Source organism: Gossypium hirsutum, chromosome D08 (genome assembly GCF_007990345.1).
Source record: "Gossypium hirsutum isolate 1008001.06 chromosome D08, Gossypium_hirsutum_v2.1, whole genome shotgun sequence".
In the NCBI taxonomy this organism is placed as follows: domain Eukaryota; kingdom Viridiplantae; phylum Streptophyta; class Magnoliopsida; order Malvales; family Malvaceae; genus Gossypium; species Gossypium hirsutum.
The window spans coordinates 46,352,672-46,375,262 of record NC_053444.1 but is presented as its reverse complement, the minus strand read 5'-3'; the positions used below and the strand labels follow the sequence as shown (position 1 = coordinate 46,375,262).

Sequence of the window (22,591 nt, the reverse complement as noted above, 5' to 3'; positions counted from 1 at the left end):
GAGCTTTGAAGAATAAAGAGAGTGAATTAACTCACCAAAGAAATATATTTTCGTTCAGAATTTTGGCAAAAAGTCCTTTTACAAGAAAATCAGCAACTATTTATAGCCTAATGTCTAGTAGCCGAATGGACATTTCAAAGCTTAAAAACTAAGCAAAACAATGAACTAATCTTCAGCTTGAATTCATGAATGAGCTGGTCAAGGTTCGGCTAAATGGGGGGGGACCAAAGAATAACTTCCAAACTAAGCAAATGAATTTGAGAAATTCATAGCAGCATCTACATTCGGCTGATGGCTTGAATGAGGCATTCAATAAGCAACTCTTGCTGAAAAATAACCAGAATTAAAGAGGGCACTTGAGCAGCCATTTTAGGTGTGAATAGAGGGTTTTGGAAAGCCTCATAGTATGAACAAGCTGAACCGAACAGCCATGGTGTGAACAGTTGATGTGAAAACAATTGATGCTGCGTTGGGAAAAGAATCGGCCAAGCTTTTGGAGAATTAAAGCTTGCTAACTCTTGGCTGAATGGTTGCCTTGGAGAGTGCCAAAATTAATCAGCTTCAATGCATGAATGTACCAGCTGCACATGCATCTTCACATACATTGAATCTATATGCATGCACCTAGCCAATGAATCTTCAAATTCGGTTGCACCTAAACAAAGCACATGAACTTAATTAATTTAACCCAAATCAGCTGAACTAATTTAGAACATAATGTGGACACACTAATTAACATTGTGACAACTTAAATATTAACTAAACAAGACACATGAATTCGACTGGACATAATTAATTCATGTTTTAATTTAAGACATATTTAATGAAATCAAGACACATTTAATTTAACTAAGACAAGACAAATTAAACACTTATATTAATTAAAGACAAGTTAATAAGCTGTAGTAAAACTTAATTAAATGCTTAATTTAAATGGTCCAAAAATTCCAGCAGCAAATTTATTAGCTGGAACGAAATTTAGCTTCCCAAAAATTGAAAATATTGAACTCGTTTTTGAACTCTTTGCTATCATTTTCCACTATTCGTTCCACCATTGCTGAAATAGCCTCCTTAAATTGTTTAGCTCCAGCTTGCGTTATCGGGCCAATGGGCAACTTGATAGCTTCTTTGTTCGAACTCTACTTTGTTCGCAGGCGAGCTCACATCATTCCTCTCCTCTTCAAAACAATTTGTCCTCAAATCGCAATCTGCATCAAACAGAGACAAATTAGAGACGTTAAAGGTCGCACTAACATTGTATTCACCTGGCAAGTCCAACTTATAAGAATTATCGTTAATTCGTTCAAGGACTTGAAACGGTCCATCCCCTCTCGGAAGAAGTTTAGATCGTCTTTGCATAGGAAATCTCTCCTTGCGCATTTGCACCCAAACCCAATCTCTCGGCTCGAACACAACATGCTTACGGCCTTTGTTAGCTTGTTGTTCATATTTCTTGGTCTTGGCTTCAATGTTGTCTCGAACTCGTTGGTGCAATTGCTTGACGTAATCAGCCTTGCATTTTCAATCTACATGCACAAGTTGGTTAGAAGACAATGGCATTAAATCGAGTGGTGTTAACAGATTGAAACCATAAACAACTTCAAAAGGAGAAAGTTTGGTAGCCGAGTGAACAACTCGATTATACGCAAACTCCACATGCGGTAAACAGTCTTCCCAAGCCTTCAAATTTTTCCGGATGATTGCTAAAAGCAATGTAGACAAAATTCGGTTGACCACTTTGGTTTGGCCATCCGTTTGCGGGTGGCAAGTGGTAGAAAATAGCAGCTTGGTTCTGAGTCTCCTCCATAGTATCCTCCAAAAATGGCTAAGAAATTTCGCGTCACGATCTGACACGATCGCCCTAGGCATGCCATGCAACCTAACAACTTCTATCAAAAATAAATTAGCAATATTCACAGCATCATCAGTTTTATAGCATGCTATAAAGTGTGCTATTTTAGAAAATCTATCCACAACTACAAATATCGAATCTCGGCCATTTTTACTCATTGGTAAACCTAGCACGAAATCCATAGAGATATTAGTCCAAGGGTTTTTAAGAATGGGTAATGGCTTATACAAACTGTGGGGCTTAATTCGAGACTTAGCTCGTTTGCAGGCAATGCAACAATTGTAAAACCGTTCAACGTCTCATCGCATTTTGGGCCAAAAGAAGTGTTCGTGGAGTGTAGCTAAAGTCTTGGCAACTCCGAAGTGCCCCATCAACCCACCACTATGCACTTCTTCGATCAACACCTCCCAAACGGATCCTTGTGGTATGCAAAGTTTTCCTTCTCGGAATAAGTACCCATCATGTCGATAGTACTTCTCATACGCTCCCTTTTCGCATAACCTGAAAAATTCACCAAAGTCAGCATTATCGGCATATAAATCTTTAAGAAATACAAACCCCATCAATTTAGCATCCAAAACATTTAATAAAGCATACCTCCGAGATAGTGCATCAGCCACTACATTTTCTTTACCTTTTTTATATTTTATGACGTAAGGAAAAGATTCGAGAAATTCTACCCACTTAGCGTGTCGCTTGTTCGGCTTATGTTGCCCTTTTAAATACTTCAAAAATTCGTGATCGGTGTGGATTACAAATTCTTTGGGCCAGAGATAGTGCTACCACGTTTCTAAAGCTCGAATCAACGAATATAGCTCATTGTCGTACGTTGGATAGTTTAGTACGGCACTGTTGAGTTTCTCACTAAAATACGCCATAGGGCGTCCATCTTGCATCAACACGGCTCCAATACCTAAACCTGATGCTTCACATTCTAACTCGAAAGTTTTATCAAAATTTGGCAATGCTAGTAATGGTGCATGAGTTAAACAATCTTTAATTTTCAGAAATGACTTTTCTGGTTCCTCTCCTCATATGAAATTAGAATTCTTACGGATAACCACAGTTAATGGTGCGGCCAAAATGCTAAAGTTCGGCACGAATCAACGATTGAAGCTGGTTAATCCATGGAAACTTTGAACTTGGGAGACATTCGTCGGACGGGGCCATTCTTAGATTGCCTTAACCTTCTCATTGTCAACTTCAAGGCCCTCCGAGCTAACAACAAAACCTAAAAACACAATCTTGTTAGTACAAAAATCACATTTCTTCAAGTTAGCATACAAGGTCTCTTTCTTCAAAACTTCCAAAATAGCCTTTAAATGCAATACATGGTCATCCAAAGTCTTGCTATAAATTAATATATCATCAAAATATACCACGCAAAATCTACCAATAAAAGGTCTTAAAACGTGATTCATAAGTCACATGAAGGTGCTCGGGGCGTTCGTTAAACCAAATGGCATAACGAGCCACTCGTAAAGTCCATGCTTCGTATTGAAAGATTTTCCACTCATCACCTTCGCGCATACATATTTGGTGATATCCGCTTTTGAGATCAATTTTTGAAAACAAACTTGCGCCACTCAATTCGTCAAGCATATCATCCAATCACGGTATAGGATGTCGATACTTAATGGTTATCTTGTTTATGGCGCGGCAGTCTACGCACATTCTCCACGTTCCATCCTTCTTAGGAACTAATAAAACAGGAACGGCGCAGGGACTAAGGCTTTCACGCACATAGCCCTTCTCAAGAAGTTCATTCACTTGTTTTTGTAGCTCTTTCGTCTTTTCAGGATTACTCCGGTAAGCAGGACGGTTTGGAATCGTGGCTCCCAGCACAAAGTTTATTTGATGCTCAATTCCACAAATATGTGGTAACCCACTCAGAATTTCTTCCGGGAATACGTCTCTAAATTCCTACAACACAGACAAAGCAGAAGAAGGTAACTTGTCATAAAATTCGTTAGTACCAAGCAGAATTTCCTTATATAAAAGAACCAACAATGGTTGTTTTAACAACATCGATTTCCTGACTTCTCTCTCTTTTACATACAAACTCTTTTTTTCATTCTCATCACTCGTCTCTTTTTCTTTTTCTTTTGCATCGTTCTCTTTTTTTTATCACTCAGTTTTTTGCTTTTCTTCTTTTCTACACTCTTTTCTTTATTCTTTTCATTTTTTTGCTCTCGCTCATTTTCTTTTTGATTTTTCAATAGAACTCCTCATTTTGAGCTGATCTTCATAAACTTGTTTGGGTGTTAGCGGAGCTAACGTCACTGTTCGTCCCAAATGTTTAAAGGTAAATTGGTTTGTGTATCCGTCATGAATCACACGTTTGTCAAATTGCCAGGGTCGTCCAAGAAAGAGATGCCCAGCATGCATCGGTACAACATCACACATCACTTCATCTTGATACTTTCCAATTGAAAATGAAATAAGCACTTGCTTTGTCACCTTTAGTTCTCCCCCATCGTTAAGCCATTGGAGCTTATACGGGTGAAGATGTTTGGTAGTAGCCAATCCGAGTTTCTCCACCATCAATGTACTAGCCACGTTCGTAAAACTTCCTCTATTGATTATAACACAACAAATCTTGCCTTGTACTTGACATCGTGTATGGAAGATATTTTCACGTTGTTGTTCATTTTCAACGCCTTGCAAAGTAAGACTTCTTTTCACAACTAGAATTTCTCCATTCTCTACTTGTTTGACTTCTTCCTCATCTTTAATTTGTTCAACGGCCTCATTCTCACGTTCACTTTCGGATTCAATCTCACCATCATCACGTACAAACATCGCATTCCGATTTGGACATTGTCTCTTAATGTGGCCCCTTCCAATGCATTTGAAGCACTTTATGTCTCGAGATCTACTTAGTTGGGCTTCCATCTTTCCCTTGCTGGTTTCAACATTCGGTTTGTTGAACTTTGTTGTACCACTCACTTCTTTGTTTCGTCTTGGTATGTCACGTTTGTTGGTCACTTGCCTCCACCTAGATGTTGAAGAAGTATTAGGGAAAGTTCATGACGTACCTTTTCGTTTAAGTTGTTTTTCCATCTTTATGGCCATATAGACCATATCAATGACCCCGATGTAGTGGTGTAGTTCTACAATATTTGCAATTTCACGGTTAAAGTCGGCGAGAAATCGTGCCATAGTGGCTTCTCGATCTTCTTCCACATCAGCGCGGATCATGGCCACTTCCATTTCCTTGTAACAATCCTCTACACTTCGTTGGCCTTGAGTTAAAATTTGTAGTTTTTGATACAACTCCTGGTGGTAGTAAGCCGGGATGAATCGCTTTCTCCTTATTGCCTTCATTTCTGCCCATGTAGACACAGGACGTTCACCGTTGCGTCTTCGACTCAAAGTGAGTTGATCCCACCATATAATAGCATAGTCAGAAAATTCTATAGCGGCTAGTTTAACCTTCTTGCTCTTTGAGTAATTATGACACTCGAAGACTAATTCAACCTTCTTCTCCCATTCAAGATAGGCTTCAGGATTCGACATTCCTTAGAAAGCAGGAATCGCCATCTTAATGTTCTTTAAATCATCATCAGGCCGCTCTCGATCTCTTTGTCCCTGTGCTCGTTGGCCTCGTCGCCTTTCGCTTTGTCGCGAAGCTTGTTCACTTTCAACGTCAGTTGGTTCGTATAAGTTATTTGCATGTTACCAAGGACGTTCTTGCTCTCTTCTTGGGATCGAAGGGGTGTTCGTACGTTGACTTCGTTCCTCCATTTGTTCCATTCGTTCATTGAGGGAATCGAATTGGGGTTGGAACAATCGGGAGATTTCTTGTACAATTGCTTGCACTTGAAGATCGGGCACTCCACCTCCGGGAACATTTCTTCTCGGTTGAAAGTTTACTCCTCCACCAGCGGCATTTGAAGCTCCTCCACTTACGGCTCGACGTTCAGGACTCCTTGACATGATGATTAAAATAATAAAATATCCTAACCACAAAACCTCACAAGTCTCTCACAAGAAAAGAATAAACACTCCACTCGTGTTTTACTCAAATTTTGGCTTTTAACTTGATGTAATCTCTCGTGCCTTTTACCTCTCAAATCCAACTCTCGATATTTTGAAAAGCTACCTTAGACATCCACAACTTGTGGGTCGACTTCAAAGGGATAATACAAGGGAATATGATGTGGTTTAGGGTAGGCTCGAAAGAAGAAAATTTGGTTTAAGATGTGGCGTATAGAACGGGTCACTTCTTGAAAAGAGAATCAATTGTTCGAATAATAATCAACACTGGCAATTTTTTTTATATTCGAAATACATTTTTTTCAAATATGATTATTTTTTAATTTTGTATAGATATTCTTTCTCTTATATTTTTCTATAATCAAATTTTTTTTTCAAATTTTTTTTCGAAACTACAATTACGTACCTAATTTAACTAGCTCTGATACCAACTGGTACGAGCTCGTTTTGGATGTAATGACGAGTCGTAATTGATTCCCGATCGAAATTAGGCAGTGTCAACTTTAAACAATTTTAGGTCTTTGAGTTTCAAGAGTTTAATGTCTATGGAAACAAAGGTGTTTGTTGGTTGATGTTTGCTGGGTTATTCAATGAAACAAGAACGAACCCCTATTAGCAAATAAGGACCCAGGCTTAAAACGTTTCAAAGAAAAAGGAAGGAATTGAAAATAAACCGAGACCTACTATTTAGTGAAATAGGAACCTTCGGTATAATGTTGAACGCCACACCAAGGGTGATAAGTTCGGAAACAAAGTCAGATTGACGCCACTTGTGAAGATAAGTCAATTGAGCTTTGAAGAATAAAGAGAGTGAATTAACTCACCAAAGAAATATATTTTCATTCAGAATTTTGGCAAAAAGTCCTTTTACAAGAAAATCAGCAACTATTTATAGCCTAATGTCTAGTAGCCGAATGGACATTTCAAAGCTTAAAAACTAAGCAAAACAATGAACTAATCTTCAGCTTGAATTCATGAATGAGCTGGTCAAGGTTCGACTGAATGGGGACTAAGGAATAACTTCCAAACTAAGCAAATGAATTTGAGAAATTCATAACAGCATCTACATTCGGCTGATGGCTTGAATGAGGCATTCAATAAGCAACTCCTACTGAAAAATTACCAGAATTAAAGAGGGCACTTGAGCAGCCATTTTAGGTGTGAATGGACGGTTTTGGAAACCCTCATGGTGTGAACAAGCTGAACCGAACAGCCATGGTGTGAACAGTTGATGTGAAAACAATTGATGCTGCGTTGGGAAGAGAATCGGCCAAGCTTTTGGAGAATTAAAGCTTGCTAACTCTTGGCCGAATGGTTGCCTTGGAGAGTGCCAAAATTAATCAGCTTCAATGCATGAATGTACCAGCTGCACATGCATATTCACATACATTGAATCTACATGCATACACCTAGGCAATGAATCTTCAAATTTGGCTGCACCTAAACAAAGCACATGAACTTAATTAATTTAACCCAAATCAGCTAAACTAATTTAGAACATAATGTGGACACACTAATTAACATTGTGACAACTTAAATATTAACTAAACAAGACACATGAATTCGACTGGACATAATTAATTCATGTTTTAATTTAAGACATATTTAATGAAATCAAGACACATTTAATTTAACTAAGACAAGACAAATTAAACACTTATATTAATTAAAGACAAATTAATAAGCTGTAGTAAAACTTAATTAAATGCTTAATTTAAATGGTCCAAAAATTCCAGCAGCAAATTTATTAGTTAGAACGAAATTCAGCTTCCCAAAAATTGAAAATATTGAACTCGTTTTTGAACTCTTTGCTATCATTTTCCACTATTCGTTCCACCATTGCTGAAATAGCCTCCTTAAATTGTTTAGCTCTAGTTCGCGTTATCGGACCAATGGGCAACTTGATTGCTTCTTGTTCGAACTCTACTTTGTTCGCAGGCGAGCTCACATCAGAAACTTTGGGTGGAACTTCATTTTGTCATCCCTATAGATCGTACTCCTTGGACGGTTATTGGTGATTTTAATGTTTTACTTTATTCGAGTGAAAAGAAGGGAGTGAGAACTATTGGGAAAGGATGCCCTCTCTTTAATGATTTTCTTGAAGTGTCTAATTTGCAGGATTTAGGTTTCAAGAGGCCTCCATTCACTTGGTATCGTGGTGGGCTTTCTAAGAGATTGGATAGAGCTATTAGAAATGATTCTTGGTTAAGAACTTTTCCAAATTACTCAGTCATTCATCTCTCGAAAATCAAGTCGGATCACAGACGTTTGTTTTTATCACTTAATCCGAAAGTTATCTTGCCCAAAGGTCGTCCCTTCAGGTTCATTACTAGATGGGTAGAGCATCCTAATTTTTTGGATTTCATGAAAGAAAAGTGGAGTTTTAAAGGTAACATGATTGATTCCCTGAACAGTTTTACCGATAATATTAAAGTTTGGAATAATTCTATTGATGGTATTATTGGAGTCCAAAAGAAGTATTTGATGCAGAGGTTATATAATGTCCAAAAGGCCCTAGATAGATGTTATTCTGTGAATTTAAATATGGTGGAAACTCAGATTTGGGAAGATTTGGAATGCGTCCTTCATGAGCTTCTTTGGAAATAAAAAGCTAGGTGCGGTTGGTTGCAGTTTGGCGATAGGAACACTAATTTTTTCCACTCTTGCATGGTTCTACTCCTACACGGTTCAGAGAAAGAATTGTAATAAAATTTAAACTTTAAAGAATGATGAGGGTGAATGGATTTTTGCGGATGAGTAGCTCCAAACTGAAACTGTTAGGTTTTTTCAAAATTTGTATGAGGAGGTATCGATTTGTACGAAAGCATTACCCCCTAGCTCCTTTCCAAAGCTTAGCTGTGATGATGAGGTTTTCTTGAGGACAGTTATTCTTGATGAAGAGATAAAATTGGCTATGTTTGATATGGCATCTCTAAAAGCACCTGGGAGCGATGGTTTTCACGCTCTTTTCTTTCAAAGTCAATGGGAGTTGGTTGGTAGAGCTATTTGTAATTGGGTTAGGAAAATTTTTTATGGTGAGCCAATTGATAATTATCTTAATAATACTCTTCTGGTGCTTATCCTTAAGGTCCAAAATCCTGAGGGGTTCGCACAATTTCGTCCAATAAGCTTGTGTTCAGTTCTTTACAAGCTGGTTATAAAGATTATTGCTAACAGGTTTAAAGGTTTTTCCAAGAATCATAGGTCAAGAGCAAGCTGGTTTTATTACTGGGAGGAACATTACGAATAATATTATTGTGGCCCAAGAGATTATTCATTCTATGAGGAGCAAGCATAAAAGCTATTAAGATTGACTTGGAAAAAGCCTATGATCTAGTGAGCTGGGACTTTTTTGACGCCTCCCTTCAAGTGAAATATATTCTCGATTTCCTTAGAAAAGTCATTATGTCTGCTATCACGAGTTCTACCATACAAATTCTCTGGAACAGGGTTCCCTCTCAGAAGTTTAGACCAGTTAGAGGTATCAAACAGGGGTGCCCCCTCTCTCCATATCTTTTTGTTCTTTGTATGGATTGGTTGGGTTAGAGCATCAGTTCTTCTATAAGTTCAGGCGTTTGGTCCCCCATTCGACTGTCCAGGTATGGTCCTAACCTTTCTCATCTATTTTTTGCTGACGATCTTATTATTTTTGGAAAAGTTGATATCAAACAAGCTAGGCTTATAAAGGATTTGTTGGATAACTTTTGTGGTTACTCTAGACATCGGGTGAATGCTCAAAAGACGAATATTTTTTTCTAATAATGTGGATGAAAATCTAGCGGGACATTTTTGTGTTATACTTGGTTTCTGTAGAGTCTTGAATCTGGGTTCGTATTTGGGGTTCCTCTCTTTTACGATAGGGTTACTATCAGTTCACTAAAATTTGTTGTGGACAAAGTCAAATCGAGGCTACAAAGTTGGGATGCAAGGCAATTGTCTTTAGCCGACAGGGCTACATTAGCTCAATCAGTTCTTCTTACAATCTCTACCTACTTTATGCAATCCTTAAAGATCCCGCAAGACATTTGTGATGAGATTGAGAGCATTGTCAGACAATTTATATAGGGATCGTCTAGAGGAAGTAAAAAAATGGCCCTTGTTAATTGGAATTCGATGTGTCAACCGAAAAGTTGTGGTGGGCTTGGGATACGTCAGTTGAAAGATCAAAACTCCTTATTTCTATTAAAGTTGGGCTTTAATATTCTAACGAAACCAGAGGTTTTATGAGTGTGGGTTTTGCGTACGAAGTATGGTGTTAAGAAAGGTCTTCCACTTAGTATTCTTCATAGTAATTGCTCTTTTCTCTAGAGAGCTCTTTCTAGGATATAGCCTCTACTCAGAGAAAACATTTTTTGGTCTGTGAGAGATGGTAATACTATTAGATGTTGGAGGACAGTTGATTTTAGAGGTTGAACCTTTGGTGAATTTAATTCCAACTCACACTAACTTTGTTGTTGATTATCGTCTTAAGGATATGGTTACTAAGGAAGGTTCTGAAATCTTGACCTTTTTCAAATGTGGTTACCGAATTATTTAATTAGATGTATTACTAGCATCCCTCCTCTGCATCCTTCAATAGGTCCAAACAGAATCGCTTGGAAAGGAACCTCATTAGGATGCTTCTCTATTAAAAGTGCCTATTGTAAGGTTAAGGAGCATTCGTGGAATCCTTTGGAAGAAGCTTAAAAATTTCCTTGGAAGGTTGAGGGACCTCAAAGGGTCCGAGTTTTCCTTTGGTTGGTCCTCAAACAGAGGTTGATTACTTAAGCAAAAAGGCTTACGTGTGGTGTGAGTAATGATGCAATGTGCACAGTTTGTGGTCATGGAGTTGAAAATGTGCTTCACACTATAAGGGATTGCGATGCTGCGAAGAAGGTATGGTGCCGAATTGTTCCTCCTAATAAATTAACTACTTTTTTTCAAGTAATCTGCAGGAGTGGCTTGAGGCAAATCTAAAAAACGGAATTAATATTGATTGGGGGGAGGCTGCTTGGCCTTGTTTTTTTGGCCTTCTTGCTGGGGTATTTTGAAAAACCGACATATCCATATATTCTAAGGAGTGCCATGGAGTATTGAGGAGATTATCAAAGGTGCTTACAGTTGGGCTAAACATTATGGTTCTATTCGTAAGAGAGAGAGAATTGGTAGACATACTTTAAGGGAGGACTTTGTAGGAACTAGAAAGTGAATTTGCATTAGGTTTGATGGAGTTGTTAAAGTTAATATCAGATTCGCTTCGATAGGTGGAGTTCTGAGAGACCAAAATGGTGATTGGATCCTTGGTTTTAATTGCAGAGTGGGGATCTGTTCTGTTTATGAAGCTAAATTGTGGGGCATTCTTAACGGTGTTAATTGGCACAAGGAAGCTTTCATGACAGATTATCGATTAAAACCGATAATACGGAAGTCATTGGGGACATTAAGGAAGCTTTTTTGAAAGGGTCAAATTCTGCTTTAATAAGGCGCATCACTTATCTCTTATGGAAGGAGACATTCTGGTCCATTGATTATGACCCTAGAAAAGATAATATGGAAGCTGATCAAATTTCTAAGTTGACATTTGATAAAGAGAAAAGCTTACAATTATATTGACTTAGCTTTATCCCTAATGAAATGAATGAAGAGCAAAAATAAGGGATTCTTTCACATGATTCAAAGTAAAGTCACCAACTATGACCCAATTAGTGTTATATGGCCCAAAAATATATTTTAAAATTTATTTGGTACCTTATGGATGCAGGTTTTAGACTTTGTAAGTAAGACTTTCATATATAATTGCTATAAATGTGACAATCTAATATTACCTTCTTTTTTTCTCAATAGCTAGGGTGATAATTGATAAACCCCCATTTTTTTGTTTTGCACATGTCGTAATGCTTAAATGGGATAGGTATATATAGTTCACACAGTTTGGTAACCTGTTCTAAAAATAGAATCTAAGCTCTTTGCTTCAATTTTATTATTTTTTGCAAATTTTATTATCAGTTTTTATATATAAGTTGTGGATTTAGTTTTTATATTTTAATTTAATTATTTTGATGGTCATTAAAATCAATTGTTTTCAAAATCTTATTCTATAAACAAAATATCACATATCTAATATTATGTTAGCTTGATATTTTCATGCAAATTCTCAGAAGTCATGTTATTTTAGTCAATGAATTTAATGACTATCGTTTTAAGTAATGATTGAAATTTCAAAATCTAAAAAAATATTGTAATACCAGATTTTGGCTCGGGTAAAAGGCCCAAATTAAAATGGGCCTATGAGGCCCAAAACCCGAATACAGATGCCCAAAACAGATGAAAAACCCTAGGGTTTCTAAGCTTCAACCGCCGCAACTCCAATCGTCCACACAGGCCGAATCTCCACGCGATCTTCACCTACATGACAAGGAAAGAAACAAAAATAGAAAGAAAATCAAAAGATTGAGAATCAAATCCAATAGATTTACTTTCTATGTTGCTATTTTGTTATAAAAGGTCATTAAGAATATTGTAAAAGGGGGGATTTTCGAAATCAATAAAAATACGATTATATTCACAGCAAAACAGAGTATACAAGCAGAGAATAAAAATCACAAACAGAAATTTAGAAAAAAAAGAAGAAAGGAAAATAGATTAAAAGGTAGTAATTTATTTCCTTCGTTTCCTCTTTTCTTCAATTTGATTTATTGTAATACAAAAAGTAAAGGGAAAGTAGGGGAAATACCTGGCGACGCCTTCAATCTACGCAAAATGAGTCAATAAGCCCTTTGGGGTGCGACTCCGACCACCTTCCACGGTGGGATCGCGGCAGAGGCGCGGCGGCGTAGAAGCTAGGGTTGAAACCCTAGCAGAGGAATCAAGTTTTTTTTATTTTTATTTTTCCTTTGCTGCTAATGATTTTTTTGGGGGAAAAATTTATTTAAATAGTGGTACTAAACGGTACCGTTTTAGGAGCAGTTCTCAGTGTTGAAAACGGCATCGTTTTGGCGTGGATCGACCCGAGTTCGACCCGACCCGACCTAGGATCCGCGTGTTTTTGAGCGGAGGGGTAAATTGCGCTTTTAGCCCCTCCGCCTTTTAATGTTTTTGTAATTAAGTTTTTATTTTTTTAATTTACCCTTTTATTTATTTTTATTTCAATTTGGTCTAATTTGAACGGCGTCGTTTAGAGGAGAAGGAACAATTTCCTTTCCAGCCCCTCTGCATTCTTTGCGCGTTCAGTATGGTCCTTGAGACTTCAATTATTTGCGAATTTGCCCTATTTTTTATCACATTTTAAAATTAGTCATTTTAGAATTAATTGATTTCAAAATTTTTTCTTTTTTCTTTTTTTTAAAATTTATACATGTAATTATTATTTTTATGATTTATATATTTATTACCTTATATATATGTGATTATTATTTTTATGATTTATATATTTATTACCTTATATATATATATATGAAATCATTATCTTTATGATCTATATATTTATTAACTTATATATATATGTACGTATATATATATTATACTTTCTATCCATATTTTATAATTTCTATATTTTTTTCTTTATTCTCATGAATGTATTATATATATAAATATATTTTTTATATAAATTTTATATTTTTTCCATAATTTCAATGCATATATTATGTACTTTGTTTTCTTTATTTTTTTATATGTTTGTTGATTTATGTTTTCATATATTTTTATTTTGCTCATTTATTTGATACTTTGCATGTCTTTTTTTTTTATTTTCGTATTTATTATTGTTATTTGCTATTGCGACATTTATACACGCATTCAATATAACATTACATCATTTTTTTACTCGATTTCAAACTTTTCAAAATTAAGATAATACTTGTATTTAGGATTTTCAAGGAAATTGAGCCCTAACGTATTGGGTTCCGATTTTCTTCGTTAAATCTAACAATCGAGCATTTCTCTTTAATCAAAAAATAAGAACTCATTATTGGGAATTCAACACGTTGTGTCCTAACGTATTGGATGTGACGCATTGATTTCTCGAAATGAAATTTTTTTCTAAAAAATAATAAAGGAAATATTCCGAGTTTGGGATTTTGGAGGAATTGTGCCCTAACGTATTGGGCCGCGATTTCTTAAATCTAGAATAAATGGATATTCTTTTAAATTTTTATTACACGAGTATTCTGGCCTAATTCATTTTTGAGGAAATTAGAATGCCGTGCCCTAACGCATTGGGTGTGGCATTTTCTTTCTCTGAAATGATAAGGGTCTTAATACATAATGTTTAAAGTTTTTGCTAAGGATTATATTTTTCAAATTTTCGACATTAAAACATTAATTAATTAACTAGGTACCAATTTTTTGGGAGTTATGAGGGTGCTAATCCTTCCTCATACGTAATCGACTCCCGGACCCGTTTTTCTAAAATTCGTAGACCAAAATCATTTTTAAGTGATCCAATCACACCTTAATAAAAGATTGGTGGCGACTCCCAATTTTCATCTTTTAAAGTCGACAACCTAAAATTTTTATTTTTCAAAAAAGATGATTTCGACAAATATAAAATTAAAAGTGATCAAATTAGAAAATAAATTCACTACGTACATGACTAATAGCATAATTCGATCTATCTACTTGTTATTATTTGATTTGAAATTAAAATTTGAAAATTTAAAAAATATATAAATTAAAAATAATTAAATTAATATATAAAGACTGATAATAGAGAAAGAGGAAGAATGGTCCTATGTCACATTGCGATGGCCTTTTTGGTGGGTGTTGAAAGGGTAAGAGTTAAGAAAGAGGGGGATTGGTCAATTATGGATCCACCAAACCTTGTCAAACTAAGAGCCCATTTTAAAGGAGATTGAAATTAAATTAATGACAACGTTTTGGTTTCAATTTCCCAATATATGATTTCTAGAACACATTGAACTCCTCCTTGTGTGTGTTTTGTTTTAGGAATGAGATTTAATTTAATTACATTTTTGAAAATTTTGATCCTCCCACCTGCTCTTTTGCATGAATGATTACAGCTTTAAATGGTTTATATAATTAGAAAAAAACTTTGAAGTTTGAATAGCTAATGAAATTTGATTATTATCATGAGTTTGAAAACTTTAATTATGTGAATTCAAGTAGTTTAATCATATTTTTAATCAGTGTTGAAAATTTTAAATTTTATTTAAATTTATTTAAATTTGAAGTCAAGTATTTTAATTAGGTAACCAAGTGAATTAAGTGAAAGATTGTAGGAAATTGTGATTCCACGTCATACTTATCTCTTTTCAGTAAGAGAATGACAAAACATATCATTTTTAACATTTTTAGTTAGGTTTGAATTTTTTGAGGAGAAAAAAAGCTGAAAATCAAAAAGAAAATTTGATTTGTCAAGAAAATTTGATTTGTCATCCTCCTATTGGAAATGAACAACGATGACGTGAAATCACAGTTTTATACCATCACTCCAACAAGAACTAAACTCATTTTTACTTGGCAAAGACCAAGTCCCTAAGATCTTGAGTATCTATGAGTTCCACCACATGAAAGTTATGCGTAAATTTTTTCCAAATTTAATTTTTCAAAATCTCGGATATATTATTTTTTAGTGCTTAATTATGATGATATTTATAATTATAATTATACTTCTTCCCTATCATAAAATTGCATTTTGTATAAAAGAAAAAAAAAAGTTGATACCAACAGTTAATACAAGTGGTTGCTCTTCAACGCACTTCCTTCACCTTTCTCTAAACAAAAAAAACATTGCCTTTGCAATTGCTTTGCTCTTGCTGGCTCTCATTTCTGCCTTTGCAAAATATGGTTTGAGTTATTTCTCTCTCTCTTTTGTTAAATGTTATCTTCTCTTCGGGTCCTTAATACGGAAATAAACCAAAAATCTGCTATCCACTGTGAAAAAAGAAAAAGGAAGATTTAAAGTTGTATTTTCATGAACATGGAAGTTGAATTTAAGGAGTAAATAAAACAGAAATGGCCTTTTTCTTCATTTACTGCTTATTGTTTTTGGCTATCATATATATGAATGCTTCCATTGATGAAAACGTTCATGAAACTCAGGAGAATATAAATAATTCAAGAGGAACTATGCTTTTTACTTGCAGATGGTTGCCTTCATCTTCTCCGAAGGCTCTTGTTTTCCTTTGCCATGGTACCCATCCCTCATCATTATGGTCTAATTCTAGTTTTACTCCCTCTATTATGTTAGAGTTTGAGATTCAATCTCTCTAGTTTAATTTGGCATTACTTTAACCCTTGTGTACAAGGTTTTGACGTTTCAAGAAGAAGTCTTCCAAGTATGTCTGTCAAAAGTTGATGAAGACCTCAACAGGTCCACTATTGGGTCTAGAATGTCTGTTCGGATTTATGAAGAGGTGGAAGACATTTCAAGCCCATTACTGAACCTGTTGAGAGGATCAATTGATCCTCGAGAGATGACACTTTGAAGACTTATTCTCAAGAGATCAAAATTCCCTCCACAACCCTTCTACTTTTTATAATGTTATTAGTACGTTCATATTAGAGGTGCTCATGAGCCGGGCCGGGCCCAGAAAAAATTTCGGCCTGCATCCTAAGCCCGGGCTCGGCCCGGCCCGAAATATGGGCCTGAGATTTTGTCCAGGCCCAGCCTGAGAAAAAATTCCTAAGCCCGGCCCGGCCCATTTTTTAATAAAACACTAAAAATTTGTTTTAAAAATAAAAAATTTTTAAAAAATATTTTAAAATTAAAAAAATAAAAATATATATTTATTATACTCGGGACGGGCCCGGGCCAAAAAAGTGGTGCCCGAGACCCAGCCCATTTTCTAAACGGGCCTCATTTTTTTGCCCAATGCCATATTTCCGACCTATATTTTTACCCAAACCCTTACATATTTCGGGCGGGCCGTCGGGTTGGGCCGGGCCGCCCATCCCATGAGCACCTCTAGTTCATATACTAATGATTGATGCTGTCAAAATATTTAACAATATGGGTTATTAGTTGATAACAACGTTAATAGTGTTAACAGAATCGTAAAAATCCATGCTATCACTTTAACGATAACAATTATTACTAATAGCATTATAAAAATAGATTGATGAAATTAAGTGAAATAAAAAATTAAATTTCAAATTCTAAAATTAAAATTAGAGTAGTAATTACTATATTAATTAGAAAAAGAAAAAAAGAATCGGGGTAATGGGTGTAAAATATTATGGGATTATGGGATTCAGTCATTATATAGGTGTCTGTTCACCATTTGAGGTCGAAGTTTGGGGAATCCTAGATGGGATCCTTATGTTACTTAATAAAGGATACAGACGAACCATAATTCAGACTGATAACCTTGAAGTAGTCCAAGCCTTGTCTGATATGGGATTGGAGGAGTTAGAGATTGCTGTGCTTAGAAGGACTCAATGTATCATGAAGCCGGAAGGACAGTGGAGGATCATTCACATACCGAGAGAGCAAAACTTGGTGGCAGATTGACTTGCTAAACTTAGCTTGAATTAGAAATCAACCTTACAAGTTTTTGATGAAGCACCCAAGAAAATCTTAGATTTTTTACATAAAATCAATGGTACTTTTATGTGATTGATGTAATTCATCTTTTCTTTTCACCAAAAACTATATATATATATATTAAAATTCATTAATGTGAATTGCGGGTTATGGCATGGAGTGCAGTGATTTCATGAAAGGTAACAAATACCTCTTAAATGCCTGTTTTTTCCTTTTACATATAAACTCATTTTGTCACTATTTTTTCGTCCATCCATTTTTTTTTCAATTTTTATTAAAGAAATTGTTAACTAATGTCTTTTTTTAAATATTATTATATTAAATAATATTAATAAACTTTTTTTAAAAATCCTCAGAAACACCGACAGGTTGAATTTGTAAAACTAGTTTTAATTTCAAGTTATTTTTCAAATTTTCAAACTTCTACTCTATAATATTACATAAACTAATTATATTTATTGAAATTGATCGGGATCTAAATAGTATTTACACCTAAATATAATAAATATTTAATAAAAAGGTTAAAATAAGATGTTAAGTCTATGTATTTTAAAAGTTGAAAATTTAATTTTCTTATTTTTTTTAAATTAAAAATCCTAGTCCAATCATTATTATCATTGATAGTTTCTATCAAGATTTGTTAATTTATCATGATTTTTTTCTATCGATCATATGTCCCGTCATATGAAGATAGCTTAATCAAAATTTAAAATTTGACACAAAATACTTACAATTTTAACAACTTGATTGAAATTTTTAAATAATAAATTAGGAGGACTTAATTTTTATTATAGACTAAATCTTAAATTCTATACAAATATAATCACGATAACATATTTTAACCGATAAAAAATGGTGTTAAAAGCTCCAATCTTTCAATTTCCATTCTTTTTAATTTAATTTATGCTTGACTACTTATTTAATTTTTTTATTAATGATTTAAATTTTGGTTTTGGTTGTTTAATATTTAATCTCTGCTTGATAATATCATAACATCATTAATTAATTTGGTTTAAAAACTGATGTAATTCTTTCTTAGAAAATCCCTTCCATCACAAAACAAAAATCATGTCAACATAATGAGTCTAAAATATATAATGATAGATAAATATTTAGAGTAATTAATAATAATTTATACTCATATCAAATTAAAGTATATAGAATAAATCCCACATTTGAGCATAACACAAGTACCCAAACCAAAATTTGACCTTTGTTAATCCATGATCACCAATCACATTGACAATGATTTTAAGTTCATGAAATTTTGAAGATGTGGGTCAGCTGTATATTGATTGGGTTGACACACAACTACTGGCCCCACCGAGATCTTTGTAATATTAGAGGGGACTGAGGGGGAAGCTAAGAATTACGTTACATGATCAAGACAATTAAAATTTGTAAGGGGTTAAAGTGAATTTTTAATATTAAAATGAATATTTGAGAGGGACTAAAGTCCAATTATACCATTTAACAAGGGGATTGATGAAGAAAATATGCATTTTACTTTGCCTAAATGAATCGATTGGTTAACTGATATCATGGTTTTTATAGCAGAATGTGGAACCAGGTTAGCTGCTGCGGGATATGCGGCGTTTGGGGTGGATTATTAAGGACATGGGAGGTCCAAGGGTGCTCGATGTTACATTAACAAGTTTCAGAACATCGTTAATGACTGCCGAGAATTCTTCAAGTCTGTATGTGGTATGTGTTCTTCGAGTGTTTTGACAAAATTACCAAGCCAACTTTTCTCCTTTACATGATCCTTCTTTCTGGAATGGTGCTGTTCTTGTTACACCAATGTGTAAGGTAAATGGTTGAGAAATGACCGTTTTTTTTTTTAGTTCACCAATTCATTAAGAATAATAAATAATGTCAATATAGGTTGGTTTAGTTGGTTGAGTACTTGTTAGCACTTTGATAAGTTTTAGGCTCGAGTCTCATTAATAATCTCTCATTTGATAGGTGATTTGTAAGTATCACTTTTAATTTTTTATGAAATCGATAGCATGCCCTAATTTTAGAGGTGTAATGGTAATATTAGTGCATAAAAATGATCCCTCTTTGGAGTTGTGCTGTTCTTGTTGCATTAATATTTGGGTTTGGGGGGGTTTGAAGATGTTTCAAATTAGAGGGTAGAGAGTTGTATGACCGAATGGTCTTGAAAGTGTGGCAAAAAAGATTAAGAAGCTTGTAGCATCTTAAAGGGAGAGATGAGATCTCCATGAGTCCCCAACATGGGTTTTCTTGTGAATAAGAAGAGAAAAAAGTGGGGGAGAGTTGTCTCTTGTTCTTAACCATTAAAAGTGCATATAAAAGGGGCTTTTGTTGGAGTTGTATAATGAGGTCTTATTATGTATAGGGTGACTATAAGGCAGGGTTTATATGATATGGGTAGATATTCATGTATAACCAATTCGGGCTAGTTGGTTAAGTATTTTTTAGCATTCTGACAAATATCATAATTCGTGTCTCATTAATAATTTTATTTGGTGAGTAATTTATAAGTACCATTTTTAACCTTTTACGAAATCGGGGCTACTCGTACTTGAACTTTAGTTAATCAAAATATGTATATAATCTTTAGCTTTAAAATTTTGTTATAGATATCTGAGGAAGTGAAGCCACATCCAATGGTGGTGAATATGTTGACGGAAGTGGAAGAAATTATACCAAAATGGAAGATAGTACCAACCAAAAATGTCATTGACACGGCATTCAAGGACCCTATTAAGCGAGAAACAGTTTGGACATTCAATTCCTCTTGTTCAAATCTCATGGTTGCTTGAATTGGTTTATTTGATTTTAAATGATTTAATTGCATATACAGCTCAGGGGTGTCTCTTTTAATTTATGGTTGATGCAGATAAGGAAAAATAAGTTAATATACCAAGACAAGCCTGGACTCAAAACAGCCCTGGAAATGCTCAGAACTAGCATAAGCCTTGAACGTGGTTTAAATGAGGTTAAATAATCATCTCCTCTTAATCCCCTCCCCATTGCAAAAAGCTGCCTGTATATGTTTTATGTGTTTTTGGCTCCTGTCTCATCTATGTATTAATCCCCGTATCCGACACTCATCCGAGTCGTAAGATCTTGGAATGAGTCGATTTCTTTCATTCATTTATACATTTATATGGGTTGGTTGGAATGGTTTTTTGCAGGTGACACTCCCCTTCTTTGTGTTGCACGGGGAAGCAGATATAGTAACAGATCCTGAAGTAAGCAAGGCCTTGTATGAGAAATCAAGCAGCAGTGACAAAACCATAAAACCGTATCCAGGGATGTGGCATGGCTTGACATCGGGTGAGCCCGATGAAAACATCGAGATCGTTTTCACAGATATCACAGCTTGGCTTGACAAGCAACTCCTATAAACTTTAAGCAATAAAGGGTTCGAAAAACTCACTAATACGAGCATTGAAACCTGGTTGCAGAACCCAATGGAATGGGTTCGTAGACATCACTAACCCACTTATCCTGATAGTACCATATTTGCTACTGTCTCTGTATATTTTCTCTACATTAATAGAATTAAAAGATATGAAATTGCTTCAATACTGCAATGTTTGAGGATCTGATTAATTTGTTTCATTGAAAATGCTTTGTTGTTGTTTTTATTAGGAGGAGACATTGAAGTTAAGATAGATTTATGATGATTTGCCTTTGTGTTTCACTGCCCATGAAGTTGATGGGTTCAATAAAAGGACATTTTGCCAACAATTTTAAGTTGGTTGGGAATTTGGTGTTAAGGGTCAAATTTATGAAGAATATTAACCAATGTTGGGAGGCATCTCTCAACCTGTCCAGAATTCAAGCTCTGTATGCAATCCATGATGCATTTCACATGAATGTAGTGAGCATCGGCATGATTGCAGAAATAATATAACTCATAACCCACTGCCTCATAGAAACTTTGTCTTGTTATATATTCTTGGAATCTGCAAATTTATATGTATATGAAACTTCTTAAATTTGTCTTTTAAGTCTTTCAATTTTTCTTCAAAAAATAATTAGGTTTCCCTATTTTTTTTAAAATTTCTCATTAAGACTTAAATTTTATCAAAATTTTAATTAAACCATCCAAAATTTATAAAGTTCTCTTAATTAAACCCAAAATTTAATTTCAAGCCCCCTACATAAGTCCTTGCTTGAAGAGATCAATTCATTCAATTTTGAGATTATATATATAGGGCCAATTTGTGAAGTTTATCGTAATTTATCATTATACAAAAAGTAAATTACACAGAGATAGTTACCCAATTATCAAAATTTTTTACTTTAAGCACCTAAAATAAAAAGTTTACAATTTAAGCACCCACGTTATATAGTTCGGTCATTTTGATCACTCTCGTTAAAATCACAAACAGCAAGCTGACGTAACAATTAAAAATCGATATAATAACAAATGATCATAATTTGATCATAATTCTAAAAAAATTAAAAATATAAATCAATTTAGTCATAATTTTAAAAAATTAACCCTCAAAATTTACAAATGATCTCAATTTGATCATAATTCTAAAAAATTTAAAAATATATATATATATAAAATACATAAATATTTTCAGAAAAAACAACAATAAATTTTAAAAATATATAAAAATAAATAAATATTTTTTAAAAATATATAAAAATAAATAAATATTTTTAAAAATTATAATAATAAATTTATATTTATATTTATATTTATATTTATATTTATATTTATATTTTATTAAATAAATATAATGATATTAATATCAAATAAAATAAAAATTCCCCCCACCCCACCATCGTCCCTCCCACCTTCCATCTCCGTCTTTGCTGCTACTGCTATAAATTAAGGAACATAAAAGGTTTTTTTCTTAAAATAGTTAATTACGAAAATATATTAAATTTTAATTATTTACGAAAATAAAATATTTTCAACAAGAACTTTGGGTGTCTTCTGACACATTACGGTACATGTAAATTTGATGAAAAAAAGTTAAAGTGAAAAAAATAAATTTTATGGTATCGTTAGACACATTGACGGTACAAATAAATTAAAAAAAATCTAATAAGAAAAAAAAATTGAAAAAGTGAAGAAACAAATTAGTTTATGATTCCAACACCAGACAAACCTGCATTTTAATGCATACATTTAATCCTTAAAATCATTTCTACTTCTCAAGCTTTTATTGTCTTTTTCCTAATTTCCATTTGCCAAACCAATATTTAAAGAGAGGAAATCAAGTTTTTTTTTAAAAAAAATTTAATTAAGGGGTGCCCACCAA

General features: G+C 34.2%; 1 protein-coding gene and 1 pseudogene across 1 annotated transcript; both read left to right on the top strand.

Annotated features, from left to right (window-relative positions):
• Positions 1-7,015: 7,015 nt before the first annotated feature.
• LOC107906880 (uncharacterized) lies at positions 7,016-9,916 on the top strand. Its single transcript, XM_016834020.1, has 8 exons — positions 7,016-7,069; positions 7,790-8,172; positions 8,266-8,343; positions 8,411-8,471; positions 8,658-8,843; positions 8,940-9,036; positions 9,398-9,450; positions 9,665-9,916. Exons 1-8 carry the CDS (start codon positions 7,016-7,018, stop codon positions 9,914-9,916), a joined length of 1,164 nt encoding a protein of 387 aa, XP_016689509.1.
• A 5,976-nt stretch (positions 9,917-15,892) lies between these two features.
• LOC121219814 (caffeoylshikimate esterase-like) lies at positions 15,893-21,219 on the top strand (annotated as a pseudogene).
• Positions 21,220-22,591: the final 1,372 nt, after the last annotated feature.